The following is a 15,713-nucleotide window of genomic DNA, read 5'->3' on the forward strand; positions in this document are numbered from 1 at the left end:
AGCGCGAACCGATTATTTCTACTTTTTCTGGCGGATTTGTGTGTAAACTCGTGTCGAGAAATGAGTTTTGTATTTTATTTTGCATAAACTATGAGAAATAAATAATTTGATTCGCAAATTGATAGAAAAATATTTCTTCTTGGCACATTCAATTGTCACCAGACCTCGGATGGTTCCATACACGAACCGCGATTATCTCGCCTATCTGTCAGATTTTATAACATAATTGACAGCTCAAGTCATACGCGATTTTCGCGGTACCGCGATGATCTCGGTTCGTCTATTTCCAGCCTAAGCCGCATCCGATTTTATCTGTCAAACTAAATGCGTGGTGTTTTGTAGGAACAATCTCAACTTAATTTTTCATAATCGTTATATTATTCAAATCATCCAATTGATCGCAATATTTTACGAAAAAGCGTTTGACAGCACGTGCGATGAAATCGCATGCGATGGAGCACAGACACGGGCCTAAGGCCCGGGTCTATAAACATGTTGCGGCAACATTTCTGATTTTTTCTGTTAATTTCAAAAACTGTGCACGTATTTGCTCATGAAAACATTTTAAAATCGAATTGAATTTATTTTTTTTATCATTTTTGGTATGTTAACAAGTCCGAAAATGTTCCTGCAACATGAGTTTGACAGTTCGTCCTTACGATTTGGCAACAAATGTTCCCACAACATTTTCACAGACCCGGTCCTAAGTGACATTTATCAAGCCCTTTGTTGCTTGGGAAATGGTTCGATTCTTTGACCAACAGACAAGCCCATTTTACCCACTGTCCATTATACCAGTTCATCGTACATGGAGGCAAACCGTTCGTTTTCCTTTTTCCCACCGTAGGGCCGTTTGTATTATTGGTGCTAAAATTCAGCCATCTGTATCGCCACAGCTACGCCATCTTATCCGCCCAAGTCAAAGCAACCGGAACATATTTTAGCCGTTCCTTTTAGGAAATCCCAAATACGCACACACACACACACACACACACACACACACACACACACACACACACACACACACACACACACACACACACACACACACACACACACACACACACACACACACACTCACATAGCAGTAAGCCGGTATCCTAACCCCCCCTCCCCCCCACCCCTCCGTCCCATCGTGCACCAGTTGTGACTGAACTGTCAATTTGAAGTGTGCCAAAAATTTGGCCAACCGCTCCCCCAGTTGACAGCTCGCCAGGGCGACAGGCTGTGTTGACAGCTGCACGGTGCGAAGAAGCAACAGTGTTCAGCGAGAAGCAGACGGGGCAAAGCAGGCCAAAACGCCAAGAAGCAGGGCAGAAAAGAAGGTGTGCATTGAAATGGCTGTGCAGCGCGAGCAGTAGTGTCATCGGTCGAACGATCCGACTGTTTTCCAAAACCGCATTCGCGGGGTTCTTTTTTCTGTTTTTTTTTCTGTTGTTGTTTAAGTTTTCGCTGTTCTGTTTAAGTTCTGTGCGTGTGCGTGTCTCTGCTAAACGGAGGAGGCTTATTGCATTTCATATCATTTACGGGCTGCCGGACCCGACTGCTCAACTCTCGGTGCGTGTTGTTGTGCGTGTGCGTGCCAGAGCACAGTTGTCCAATTCCCGATCCTTCCAGCGCCGTTGCCATCCTCCGCTGCCATCCGGGAGCAGGAGGAGGAGGAAGAGGAGGAGGCACTTGTTTCCAATCAACACAGCAAGCAGCAGCAGCAGCACCCATCGTCCACACGTAGGAAAAGAGACATCCACACACACGCACACACACCTGTGTGTGTGCGCGCGCGTGCGTGTATGTGTGTGTGTGTCCGGCTTAAGCCGAAACTTGTGTTGCCTCTGTGCTTGGGCAAAGGGAACGTCATTGTCCATTTGATGCTAAGCGAGAAAACGGGAAGACATTCCCTGTGACCCGAAGGGACGCAGTTGCGCGTGTGCGCGTGTGCGCGTGAATGTTAAATTATCTCCTCAAAGCCCTTCCAGCGGTGCAGCGGGGTTTGCGGCCAGTCCAGATCAGTGTGTGTGTGTGTGTGTGTGCATAGGTTAAGCGTGCGTGTGCATGCGTGCGCTTCTGTTTTGCGTGTCGAGACCGCGAGTCATCGTCTGTTCCGTCGAGCCACTTGGCGCTTGGGAAGAGTGTGACAAAGGGTAGGCGAGGGGAGAGGTGGGCGGGGGGGACCAAGGAACGTAAGGAGCCCGCGGGGATCGCGCCAGGAGCTTACGGGAGAGTAAGCAGTGTGCGGAGAGAGACAAAGAGCACAGTTGCGGCCGAACGAGTGAGCGAGAGCGCGTAAGGGCGATCGTGGTTCGTCCAGCACACACACACACATGGTCAAATGACTGCACCAGGAGGGCTACTTTGTTTTTCTCGAGACCTCCCCCCCCCCCCACATCCTCCACCCCCGCATCACCGCTAGTGCATCAGCATCCTGCGCAGCTGTGGCAGTAGGGAGGCGCAGTAGGGCCGCGCAACTGTGCTCTTGCTGCACTGGAAGTTTTTGCACTGGTGGCCGTAGTGCGGGCGGAGGGTAAGGGAGGGGGAGAGGGATCGTGTTTGTGTGTGCGACGCACTCCGCACTCGCAACTGGTCTCGGGATCGCCCAGCAAGTGGCAGAGCTTCCTAATACTAAGTGTGTTAATACCTGCGCAGGGCCGACGGTGGCGGTGTGACACGCAGTGAATCAGACAAGTGAAATTAGAGGAAAAAAAACTCGGTTTTGTGTGTGTGTGTGTGTCAGTCGTACCTGTGCATCAGGTCCGAGCCGTGGAGTTTTAGGCTTGCTGCGGCGCGGAACAAACAAACCCGATCGACGATAGAGAGAGAGAGAAAGAGAGTGAGGGTTTTGCGGCAACGGCGGTGGGTGTCATCGCTTCTTCTTCTACTTCTTCGCTTCCACCCTCTATCAACCATCCAACTCCAATATACCCCGTCGTCGTCATCGTGCGTCGTCGTTCCCTCGCCCAACGTGCGGGAAGATCTTGCCGTAACACTGCGTGCACGTGCGTGTGTGTGTGTGTGCGCGCGCGTGCCCGACCCGTGTGCGTGTGCATACAGCAGCAGGGCAGGCAGGCAGGCAGTGATTTATCAAATGTAAAACAATAATTAAACACATTGGACGCACACACACACCACCACCATCCACACACACACAAGCACCCATCCGCCCGAGACAACAACCACCCACAACAAAAAGCGCGCCGCGCTTGGCACGAGATATGGCAACCAAGAAAACGATGGACGACGCTCGCAGGGAACGGTAAGTGGGGAGGGGGAGAGGGAAACAAAAACAAAGCGAAGCGTTCAGCTTGCTCCGGAAGCAAATTTGTGTGCGGATTTGCTAAAAATATCCCCAATCCATATGTGCTGCTCGCATTAATTTAATTTTTCCTCTCCTTCGTTCGGTTCGCACAGGCTGGTCGCCCTGGAGCAGAAAATTCGCGACCCGGCCAGCATCGGCAACATCGAATGCCTGCTGGACACGCTGACCGCCCTCGTGGCGGACTGCGATCACGACAATGTGAAGATCATCAAAAACATCGAAACTTTCATCAAACGCTGTAAGTAATAGCGGGCCTTGGCTGACTCACCGTGCAGGGTTTTCCAGGGGTTCGCATAGCTGTGGGACACTTCCTTGACTCTTTCCGATTGCAAGTGAACTACAAATGTTGGAAATTGGACAAGCTGCTTGAAAATTCCTGCTGGATTTGTCCGACAAGGGTGCGATAGAGTCGAATTCCAATTGCGTTAAGTTAATTTCACTTACTAAAGAGTCAACAAAGTGTCCCACAGCTCTGAGAACTCCTGGAAAACCCTGTAATATACCCTTCCCCCCCCTCCCCTCTCCCCTTTCTGGACTGTTTCACACTCATCCCGCATTTTCTCCCATACAACACACGCACACACACTCGGGCGCGCGCGCAGATAAAAGTCTAGCGACTGACATCACCAGCCTGCGCATGAACCCGGACGACTTCACCTTCATCAAGCTGATCGGGCGCGGCTCGTTCGGCGAGGTGCTGCTGGTGCGCCAGAAGGCGACCAGGCAGGTGTACGCGATGAAGCGGCTGTCCAAGTACCAGATGCTGACGCGCTCCGACACCGCCTTCTTCTGGGAGGAGCGGTACATCATGGCGAATGCGAACTCGGACTGGATCGTGAAGCTGCACTACGCGTTCCAGGACGCGAAGTACCTGTACATGGTGATGGACTTCATGCCGGGCGGCGACATCGTCGGGCTGATGAACGTGTACGAGATACCGGAGAAGTGGGCGCTATTCTACACGATGGAGGTGGTGCTGGCGCTCGACACGATCCACCAGATGGGCTTCATCCATCGGGACGTGAAGCCGGACAACATGCTGCTGGACAAGTACGGCCATCTGAAGCTGGCCGACTTTGGCACGTGCATGCGCATGGACGACGATGGGCTGGTGCGGTCGTCGAACGCGGTTGGCACGCCGGACTACATCAGCCCGGAGGTGCTGCAGTTCCAGGGCGTGAAGGGCGGGTACGGGCGCGAGTGCGACTGGTGGTCGGTCGGTATCTTCCTGTACGAGATACTGATCGGCGACACGCCCTTCTTCTCGGACAGTCTCGTCGGCACGTACGGCAAAATTATGGACCACAAAAACTGTCTCGAGTTTCCGGACAACGCGCGCATCAGCGAGAACGCCAAATCGCTGATCAAGGGCTTCCTGTCCGACCGGACGGTGCGGCTCGGCCGCCACAGCGTCGAGGAGATCAAGTCGCACCCGTTCTTCGAGAACGACACGTGGACGTTCGAGAACCTGCGCCAGTCGGTGCCGCCGGTCGTGCCGGAGCTGAGCAGCGACGACGACACGCGCAACTTCGAGGAGGTGAAGCGGAAGAGCAGCATCGGCACCAACTTCCCGACGCCCACCACCTTCGCCGGGGACCATCTGCCGTTCATCGGGTTCACCTACTCGCCCGACTACCAGCTGCTGGCGGGCGAGCCGGAACCGGCGGACGGGGACGGCAGCGCCGGCGACACGACCGACAACCGGGAGGGGACGGGCGCGAAGGTGCACCGGCACCGCCCGTCGAACAATGCCGAGCTGATGCGGCTGGAGAATCTGGTGCAGCGCCAGAAGCAGACGATCGAGGCGCACGAAAAGCAGGAGCGCACGCTGCGCCAGCAGATCGAGCTGATTACGAAGCGCGAGTCCGACATCCAGACGGTCGCGAACGAGTACGAGCGCGACCTGACGATGCTGAAGCACAACTTTCGCGAGGTGCAGCGCCGGGCGGACGGCGAGCTGGAGGCGCGCAAGAAGGTCGAGTGCGTGCTGGTGGAGACGAAGCAGCGGCTGCAGGAGGAGTGCAATCTGCGGACGCGCGAGCAGAACAGCGTCCAGCAGTACACCGACCGGATCGGGGCGCTCGAGAAGCAGCTGGCGGAGGTGCAGGAAAAGTACAAGGCGGAGGTGGAGTCGGGCCAGAAGAGCAAGAAGCTGATCGCGGAGCTGCGGCTGCTGAGCAGCAACGCGGAGCAGAAGGCGCTCGACCTGCAGTCGATGATGCTCGGGCTGCAGACGATGCGCGACATGCTGCAGCAGGAGCTGGCGGAGCTGCAGAGCCAGCTGACGCAGGAGCGGAGCACGCGCATCAAGCGGACGGAGCTGCAGAAGGAGCTGGAGGTGAAGGTGCAGTCGATGTGCACCGATATGGAGCGGATGGCGGCCCGGGAGCAGCAGGTCTTTGCGGACAACCGCACGCTGGTCGACCGGATCTCCGAGCTGGAGAAGGAGTACGCGTCGGTCGAGTGCGAGCTGAAGGCGGTCCAGTGCCGGTACGAGCAGGAGGTGCAGGCGCACCAGGAGACGGCCAAGGCCCGGCTGCTCAACAACGAGGAGGCGAACATGCAGGAGGTGAAAGGTAAGCCGCCGGCCGAGGCCGGACTGCGCCCGCTACTGCTTGTTGCCCGTCCGTCCGTTCAGCTGTCCCAGGATGTTCCCCGTGAGTTCGCGAGTGACCAGCGCTGAGCTATCTGCTTTCTTTCTTGTTTGTTTCGTTTTTTCTTCTTCTTCTCGTTGCTAACCTCTTAACGGTTCCGCCATTTTGTACACAGAAACAGAATTTCTGTAGAATGAACTAACAATATTTATCCGCCGTTCGTATAATAACCATGGTTGTTCCGATGCTCTTGGGCACTCTATACAAACGACATCATTGCTACGAGACCCCCTGCCACGTCCCGAGGTGGCTGGATGGATGTAACATTCGTTCGTCCCGCCGCTTTGGTCGAGTCCGCTTCGCCCGTTTCGATCGATCGAATTCGTCGTCTTTCTCCGCTTCCGCTTGTGTCCCACGTGGTCAGGAATGTGTAGGTGCCACAGTCGCCTTCGCCAAACGCGTGTGCAACACTCCGCAAGTTCGGAAGTTTTGGAAAGCAACGCTGATCAGTTGGCGTGATGTGACGTACGGCCAAAGCTGTTGGAGGCACATGCGGATTCTTTGTCTTTGAAGGTCCCTGCTTTGCCTAAAATATCAGGAAAGCTTTTCGTTGCTTTGTTGAATCGTTGTATTTTGTTCTTCTTCGATACTTGCCGGTAAGAAAGTACTTGCAGCGCCAACAATCGTCGTAGATTTCCTCGTCCAGTACTCGGAGGATTGCAAACACCAACGGCTTGAGCGCGGTGCACTTGTGGTTTAATGCCAGATGCAGTGATATGATATTGGAAGAAATACAATTTTGTTCTGCAGTGCAGCGCCAAGCCGTTTAATTTGAAACGCTCGAGTACAATGAGCACTTGCTTCTTTTTTTTCAATTATTGTATATTGTAAATCAATCATTGTAAATTGTATATGCTTGAAAATTGGTGGACCAAAGGCTTTACCATATTGTATTATCTAGTTAAGTTGCTATCAGAGATAGAGAGATAGACAGAGAGTTTGGGATAAAGGGATAACGAGGACGAGAGGCGAGCTATTTGCTATGAGATCGCCATGAAGCATTTGTACTACCATTTCAGCAGCGCCAGCAACCGCCGAAGAATCTTCACAGTTGTCGAAGGATTGCAATCACCAACGGTTTGAGCGCTGTGCGCTTGTGGTTTAACACCAAATGCACTGTGATACGATAACCAAAGAAATTCTTTTTTTTTTTAGTGCAACACCAAGCCGTTTGATTTCAAACGCTCGAAGACTGTTTATTTTCGAATTTGTATGTATTTTTCAAATATTGTATATTGTAAATCAATTATTGTGAATTGTATAGTGTTGAAAATTTGTCAGCCAAAGGCTTCTACATGTTGTATTATCTAGCGAACCTGCTATCAGGGATAGAAATAGGGAGAGAGGGAGAGGGAGACATAGAAAATGTTGGGGAGAAAATTAGGGAAAAATAGTTTGGGATAACGAGGACGAGAGAAAAAAGATTGATTAGATCCTGAAGACGAAATCATTTGCCTGCAGGAGAGGCTAATGTCCGCCAAATGGCCTAAAGCCTCTATGAAATAACACAAAACAAAAATGTCTAGTGGGCTGAAGAACGATGAAGAGCAGAAAGGAGGGACCGAGCACCTAACTGTTGTGTTGAGATATTCAAGTTGACCTGGGAAGGCAGGAAGGACCAGCGTGAGTTGTGTTAACGAGTAGAGAAGCACCAAATAGGACTCGGCGTGATCTAGGAAGCACCTTGCGTCGTGCAGGTTGTCTCATCGATTTAGGATCGTTTACTCAAAGATTAGTTGATTTTCCAACAGCGACTCGTCGCGGTTCTAGTCGCCATTTTATAATCATTGCAAGTCTAGTTTTCGCCCGACGTACTTTGCTGTCGCACGTAGCGGGGTTTCCCTGCTCAGCTACATGGCAATTCGTACTAGACTGTAATGAGCCTTCGTTTCGTCCTTATTGGCCCCTAACCAACATAAGGCTGGGATTCAATTTGCGCCAAACCAAACCAAAACCGTTGGAACGTTCCGACATTCAGAAATCCAAAAAGATTGCCCACGTGGGCTGCCTTAACAGCAACAGGCAGAACAAGCTTCAGCAACACAGAAAACGCTTCCAGGTCGCATGGTCCGCTGTCGAATTTTCGAATTGGGAGTGCTAACAGCAGCGCGAACATCACCGTCCGGTCTCCAGAATGTAGTTCAAATACTCTCAACTGATTGCTTTCCCACACAGCGCTGCAAAACAAGCTCACCGAGGAGAAGCTGGGCCGTCAGAAGGCGGAGCAGAACTCGCAGGAAAAGGAGCGGCAGCTGTCGATGCTCTCGGTTGACTACCGTCAGATCCAGCAGCGCTTGCAAAAGCTTGAAGGCGAATTTCGGCAGGTAAGACTCGGTAATTTGGGCGTTGCTGTTCCGTAGATTAATCTCATCTTTGCTTGCTTGCTTGCGCAGGAATCGGAAAAGGTGGTCGCCCTGCACAGTCAGCTCGAGCAGGAGCAGAGCAAAAAGAACAGCCTGCTGTCGGAAATTAGCCTCCAGAGCTCGGAGGTCGCCCACCTCAAGTCGAAGGAGATGCAGTCGCAGAAGGAGGTGCAACAGCTGCGGGATGCGCGCAAGAAGCTGGAGGAGGACGTCAGCAACATCAAAAAGCAGCACAATACGGACATTCTCCAGGTTAGTGTGTGTGACGATGATGATCTGCCGGGCAAGGGCAAATAAGCATTATTTTCCTACACTTCTTTTGATTTTTATGTTTTGCTGCAGATGAAAGAAGTCCAGGACCAGCTGGAGGTTGAACAGTACTTCTCCAAGCTGTACAAAACGCAGTACAACGAGCTGCGGGACGAGATGAAGGACCGGATGCGCCAGCTGCAGAAGCTGGACGACGAGCGGAGCAACATCATGCACCAGCTGCAGCTGGCGAATGCGCGCGCCGACACCGAGGCGCTCGCGCGCTCGATCGCGGAGGAGACGGTCGCCGACCTGGAGAAGGAGAAAACGATGAAGGAGCTCGAGCTCAAGGATCTGCTCACCAAGCACCGGAACGAGCTGATGGCGAAGGAGGCGCTCGTCACCTCGCTGAAGGATGCGGAGGCCGAGCTGAAGAAGTCGCTCGGCAACAAGGAGTACGAGCTGGAGGACGTGCTGCAGCAGAGCAAGAAGCAGCAGGAGGAGCTGTACCGGCTCAAGTACGAGCTCGGCGAGCTGGACAAGTGCCGGGCGAAGCTGGTGAACGAGACGATCCTGAAGCAGCAGGCGGTGAACAAGCTGGCGGAGATCATGAACCGCAAGGACAATAACCTGACCGGCAAGCAGAAGATGAAGGTCAACTCGACGGCGGAGCTGCGCAAGAAGGAGAAGGAAAGCAAGCGGCTGCAGCAGGAGCTGTCGGTCGAGCGGGCGAAGTACGACGAGATGTGCCAGAAGCACAACGAAACCGTCAGCCTGCTGGCGCGCCAGATCGATGTAAGTGGTGGCACCGTCGCGCATTCGCCTTACTTCCTACCACGCAGTGTCACGTTTTTATACATTTCTATTTCTATTTCAACGCAGGTCAACACCAAGCTCCAGATGGAGATCGACTGCAAGGCGACGGAAATCGAACACCTGCAGATGAAGCTAATCGAGACGGCCTCGCTGTCCTCGGTCGACAACGACATGATGGAGGAAAACCAGGACTCCATCTTCGAGGGCTGGCTGAGCGTGCCGAACAAGCAGAACATCAAGCGGCACGGCTGGAAGCGCCAGTTCGTGGTCGTGTCTCCGAAGCGCATCATCTTCTACAGCTCGGAGCTGGACAAGCAAAACACGAGCGATCCACTGCTCATCATCGATTTAAGGTACTAACGCACTAGTGATGGGAGCAATGAAGTTTCGGCTCAGGAACCGGTTCCAGAGTCGGCTCCGGAATTGAATTTGATTTCGGTATCCTGATGAGAATGAGCGTTTGCGTCATATGCAGCTACGATTGTATCGATAGCCGCCAAGAATCTATATTTACTTGTAAACGATACATTCTCATGGAGATTCTGGGACTGCGTTCATATCTAAAACTTCTGATTTCAATTGACTCTGATTCCGGAACTATTTCTGATTCTGACTCCGGAGCTGATTGATATTTCCGGGTCAATTCCGATTCCAGAGCCGATTTCGAAATCGGAGATGGCTCCGGCATCTACTCCGGAATCGGCTCCAGAACTGGCTACGGATCCGGAATTGAATTAATAATCGGCTCTAGAATTGGATTCGGAATCGGCTCTGGAATTGGATTCGGAATCGGCTCCGGAATTGGAATCAGAATCGGCTCCAGAATTGGCTCCGGATCCGGAATTAGATGCATAATCGGCTGTGGAATTGGATTCGGAATCGGCTCCGGAATCGTAATCGGCTCTGGAATCGGAATCGGTTCGTTTCGATTCCGAGCTCCGACCGCGCACATCATGTGGGTGTGGGTGTTAAAAGTTTCTTTCGACTGACGCACACGTCTTTTCCCGTCCGTGTTGCCGTATTTGCAGCAAAGTGTTCCATGTCCGCCCGGTAACACAAGGTGACGTTATACGGGCCGATCCCAAAGAAATACCGCGCATCTTCCAGCTGCTGTACGCCGGCGAGGGTGAGGCGCGCCGGCCCGACGAGCAGCAGCCGTCCGACATCGGCTCGTCCCGTAGCGATGAGAAGCCGCTCACGATGCAGTACAAAGGTGCGTTCGGGCATTAACTCACGCAAAAATAAAAAAATCTAACTCACTGTTACTCTCTTCGCACAGGCCACGAGTTCCTCCAAATCAGTTACCATATTCCAACGACTTGCGATCTTCCCTCGTGCCAGAAGACGCTGTGGCACGTGTTCAAGTCACTGCCGGCGTATGAATGCAAACGGTAAGTCGCCCGACTGGTGTGTCGCGGCTTGTTGTGCCCAAAAAAGGACAGCTATTAATTCCCCGTTGCGTGCTCCTTTACCTCTACAGCTGTCGGTTCAAGCTGCACAAGGAACACGTGGACAACAACAATCCGCTCGCACCGTGCAAGCTGCACCACGATCCGAACCATGCGCGCGAGATGCTGCTGCTCGCCACCTCGAACGAGGACCAGCACCGCTGGGTGACGCGCCTGTCCAAGCGCATCCAGAAGAGCGGCTACAAGGCCAACTCGACCAACAACGTCGGTACGCTCGGCGGCAGCGGCAACACGTCGACGATGGGCAGCACCGGCGGCGGCAGCAACAGTGGCAGCAGCACCGGCGGCACCAGCAGCGGCATCGGCAGCAATGGTAACAATCTGCCCACCAGCAACTCCAACAACAGCATGGATTCAGCAAAGGTTTCGCCCAGGTAAGGCACCTTTTCTGTTTTTTTTCTTCTTTTCGTTTAGCTGTGCTGCTCTGACATTAAATCTCACATTAAACTTTCAGCCAATCGGCGCGCTCGAACAACAAGCCAAGCACGGCAGCGGTGGTACAGCGATCGGCCACCCTGCCCTCAAACGCATCGCTAAAGCAATCGCCACCGTGATGGCCCGGTCCAGGCGAAGCGCCACGGAGCAGACACAGCGCGTCAACCGCGCGCGTCCAACCCTACGTCTGTTCGGGCAAAGGGAGGCATATTTTATTATTAAGCTTGCGGGCTGTGCGCACACACATCAGCTACACGTCCCGGTAGCGGGTTTTTTGTTAAATACCGCTCTTCTCTATCCTTTAGTTGCCTTCTTTCTTTTCGCTAGCATTACGGCATTACGGTGAATGTCTTAAAATGTGACATACACAAACATAGAGATAAAGAAGGAGCCGGAGAAAAAGAGAGAGAGATAGAGAGGGAGAGAGAGTGAAAGCTTGAGGCAGACTTAGATAAACCTATTACGTAACTGTTCCGGTTGTCTTTCCATTCCAAAAAACGATAAACAAACAAATGCCCCGGAGGGACCGTCTTACGATCATTTGCGCGATTGGTGGCGCGGCTCGTGTGTCCTTTTGTTTTTGCAATAGCTTTATATTGCACCCTCTTTCATCCTCACCCTTGTTTTGTGATACTGAAAAGAAGAATTCCATAGAGAGAGAGAGACAGAGAGGTAAAGAGAAAATGCATTTCATTTTACACAGTAACAGGGAAGAAACAAACCACCACACGTGTCATAAAAGGCGCAGCATCAGTATTTTGCGCACGAAAAAAAACAAACAAACAAACAAACAAAAGAAGCAGAAACGTCGGTTCTCGTGGTCAGTTTCCCACAGTAGGCTGTAAGAAGCAGAACCGGTGCGATGGTGGTGGCATCGGATTTCGAAGATTTTGCATTTTGCGCGTTGTTATGCGAGGAAGGAAGCTTAGGGTTAGGGAATTTGCGTTAGAATTTGTTGACAGAGCGTTCCACGTTTCATGCACGCCTACACACATACACCTATATTCTCCCGCTTTCTTTATCTCTTTCTATCTCTCTCTCTCTCTCTCTCTCTCTCTCTCTTATGCGTGCTCTTAATTGATTGCACGATCGATTTTTAACGTGAGAAGGAAAAGGGATGGCCCACGCTCACGAAAACGCCAGCCGGGCGTGCTTGCAATGTCCAACCTTTGTATTGATTTGATTTTTTTTTTCGCGAATACGCTAGCACGAGGAGCGTAGACAAACAAACAAACAAAAATCGGAGAACTGAACCTTGAAGACAGGAAACATTTTACCCTTTTAATCAGAAGGAACGGTCCAAAAGCGGCCGCATTGCGCAGGAAAAACTGCTCAGAGTGGGTGGCGGTGAACACGAAGAAGAAATTATCCGCATTTATGAACCGGCTAGCTTTCATCACCCCAACGTACGAAGAGAATACGTTCACCTCGCGTGGTTCATTCGTTTTGAGTAGTTATAACGACGACGGGTCACTCGAACAAAAGAGACACAAACAACAACAACAAAACCCTCCATGCAAATTAAAAACATTATGCTAAAACAATTCCATGCGGCGAAACTTATACATTTCTGGCGCTGCCAAAGACGTTTACTCCCTTTTTTGTTTTTTTTTTATGCCTGAAATTGTTGCTGTACAAAATCACACGCCAGGCAACACTATGGACGGCGGCGCATCTTTGCCATTCAGTCATAGCTAAGTATATGTATGTGGGCGGTGACGAGCTTTATTTAATGCCGGCGCTTTCAAAAACATTTCCAAACTCAGCGGCGGGCGCCGTGTGTGTGTCGCCTTTGCCCAAACCGAGCGCGCCCCCCGCCCTCTATTTCCATCCATCCGCCCCCATTTCAGTATCGAACTTCATCCACTGCATTCCGCTGTACTGTAAGCATCGTGGTATTTCCGTTAGTGAACGAACGTACATTGTTTTATTTCTTTGTTTTTTTTTACGCTATACCTAATTTAAGCTCACAGCCGTTGTTACATTGAAAACAGATTGTAAACACACATACACACACATTATATATACACAACTGGTGAATAGTTCGTTAGTCCAGCAATTTTGCCCGCCCTCAATTTCGATTGCTGTGTATATATTTATCTATAAACAAAAAATCGTTAACTTTTATCTTTCTTTTTTAGAAGTAGCAGAAAGTAGCCGATGTTAAACATATAATATCTTGAGTGTGCTTGCACGTCGCGCAATGCGTTTCCGGTCTGTGCAAATTTGGTAACAATTCTTTGGATGTATCTTCTCTTAAGATAAAAGAAAAAAACCTTAAGCCATTCGGACAGAAACACCCATTTGCTTCTACTTTTTATTTGACGCATCAACCTTAGCAGGTTAATGGGGTCTGCCTTAGCGACCAATGCAGCCTGACCATCAGTGACGTGCGGGTGTACCCATAGCAGGACAGTCAGTCCTGCTCCAAACCGGGCTTGGTCCCCGTGGTAGGCAAAACAAACAAAAACCCATGAAACTTTGTATTAGTTTTTTTTGTAATTATTATTATGCAAACCAATCATGGCAGTTTGCTGGGTTTATTGTTTGTTTGTTATATTGCACTGTATCTGTAATGTAAAGTTATCGTACGAATTTATCTTTGTATGTTGTGGTTTGAAAGACTTAAACAATGTAAGAAACACGTTAAAAACTGGGGACGTATTGCGTGGCGTTTTATAGAGAGCGTTTGTAGAGAGAGAGAGAGAGAGAGAGAGAGAGAGAGAGAGAGAGAGAGAGAGAGAGAGAGAGAGAGAGAGAAAGAGAGAGAGAGAGAGAGAGAGAGAGAGAGAGAGAGAGAGAGAGATAAACGGCATTCACCATCGAGAGTCGATGATATGTGTTTGTGTGTGTGTGTATTTAACATTGGACAGAAGTATTCATAGACGATTTAGTGAATTTAACGACACGCCTCTGTGCGTGTCTGGTAGGGTACAATGTTGCGATTGAGGGTGAACAAAAGTTAACATATTATTTTTTTACTTAGGCTATTAGGTAACTTAGACACGGTGAAAAATGAAGAAAAGAACAAACACAACAAGATTGAATTGTTAACGTCTGCTGCGCTACCGCACGAAACCGGAATCGGATTGTTTTTTTAATGTCTCGATATTGGTAGCAGCAGGCAGCAAGGGGAGGGAGTTTTACAACATTTTTTTATATTTGTACCTCCCTCTGTAATGCTCTGGCACGGGGGAATTGAGAATTTTAAATTCTTAACCAACCAAGGCTGATGATGTTGAAATTGAGCTTAGTTGACACGGCAACCTGTGTTAGGGACTTTTAGGGAGTAGGGATCGGTGTTCTGTAGGTGTGTCTAGTACGTTTTTTGCGGTATTGTTGGCGTTCGGTTGGGGATTCTCTTTCCTATTGGAATGTGTGGAATTTGTGGGCTTTGCGCTGTATATGGCACGATGCGCCACGATGCGAACGCGACAGAATAGGGTGTGACAATACTTAACACTGTACCACTGTGAACCGGACATAGTCAGTCCTTGCCTGTGCGGTAGGACGGTCCTGGATGGGCGCGGATCCTGTCCGGGCGTTATAGGAACCTGTTTACTCCATCGCCCGTAATTAGCGAGCAAACATTTTCGAATCGTTCTTTACGGTTAACAAAAATCATGAAAAAGAAAGAGAGAGAGAGAGAGGGAAGCAAATTACGAACAACGAATCTACTACTATCTACTAGGAAACTCGTAAGTGCGGCCAGATCCGCTTAGAAAGCTAGGAACAGGCGCGTGGAAGCTAATATTCCTGTACAGAGATGGATGGAGGATGTGAATGGGTTATTAAAAAAAAGTAATGGATTCCGGTGGCGAATGATATAAGTGCCTTGGTGAGGAAGAACTCGAAACGTATGATTGCGAAACAGCGCATAATTATGATTTTTTTTGAAAGGAAGAAACAATCAAAAACTAGTATCACCGCGATGCAACTAATGGTTGCCGGGGATCCGGAAGAGGGTGGCCGGCTCGTGTTTGTTCCGTAAACGGATAATGATCGACGAGCGCTGGCAACTGAAGATAGTAACTGAACACGGAGCGACCTTCTTCTTCTGCCAAATGTAAATAGCCGAACGTTGGGATAGCAAAGCAGTAGGAACGTTTTGTATACCGAACTTCGGAGCAAACGAGGGAGGGAGAGAGCCACTACGTTCTGTGGTGGACCGTGGGGGAAATGAATGTGTAATGGTAACGATTGTGTAACCACAGAAAGCCCACAGCGAAAAATAAGCAAACAAAACACCACACGCGATACATTTACAATAATAAACAAACAAACAAACGAAGGAAATAGTGTTGATTTACTGATTTTATCGCACGATTTGCGTGAGAAATGTCTACAATCGTGAGAAAAATACGGGACATCGATTAGGTTTAAGAATTCAGAAACCATTAACTTTATTTTTCCA

The 15,713-nt window shown here is 50.4% G+C and overlaps 1 protein-coding gene across 5 annotated transcripts; it reads left to right on the top strand.

Annotated features, from left to right (window-relative positions):
* Window positions 1–1,201: 1,201 nt before the first annotated feature.
* On the top strand, window positions 1,202–15,595 carry LOC1271840 (rho-associated protein kinase 1). Of its 5 annotated transcripts, none has more exons than XM_061641854.1 (12): window positions 1,202–1,325; window positions 2,644–3,250; window positions 3,406–3,551; window positions 3,916–5,889; window positions 8,143–8,291; window positions 8,361–8,582; window positions 8,673–9,374; window positions 9,462–9,748; window positions 10,424–10,608; window positions 10,675–10,786; window positions 10,876–11,238; window positions 11,319–15,595. In XM_061641854.1, exons 2-12 carry the CDS (start codon window positions 3,210–3,212, stop codon window positions 11,416–11,418), a joined length of 4,281 nt encoding a protein of 1,426 aa, XP_061497838.1. In that variant the 5' UTR covers window positions 1,202–1,325; window positions 2,644–3,209; the 3' UTR covers window positions 11,419–15,595. The 5 variants fall into 5 exon arrangements, with proteins under 5 accessions (XP_061497838.1, XP_061497848.1, XP_061497847.1 ...); XM_061641864.1 differs by having other exon boundaries at window positions 1,287–1,557; XM_061641863.1 differs by lacking the exon at window positions 1,202–1,325 and adding an exon at window positions 1,332–1,728.
* Window positions 15,596–15,713: the final 118 nt, after the last annotated feature.

Source organism: Anopheles gambiae, chromosome X (assembly GCF_943734735.2).
Source record: "Anopheles gambiae chromosome X, idAnoGambNW_F1_1, whole genome shotgun sequence".
Taxonomy (NCBI): Eukaryota; Metazoa; Arthropoda; class Insecta; order Diptera; family Culicidae; genus Anopheles; species Anopheles gambiae.

Bases quoted from the DNA above. Each gene is read 5' to 3' on its own strand.
- LOC1271840 (XM_061641854.1), top strand. From the start codon at position 3,210: ATGGCAACCAAGAAAACGATGGACGACGCTCGCAGGGAACG. The intron at 5,890-8,142 runs GTAAGCCGCCGG...TTTCCCACACAG, and splicing joins GAACATGCAGGAGGTGAAAG to CGCTGCAAAACAAGCTCACC. The intron at 9,375-9,461 runs GTAAGTGGTGGC...ATTTCAACGCAG, and splicing joins TGCTGGCGCGCCAGATCGAT to GTCAACACCAAGCTCCAGAT.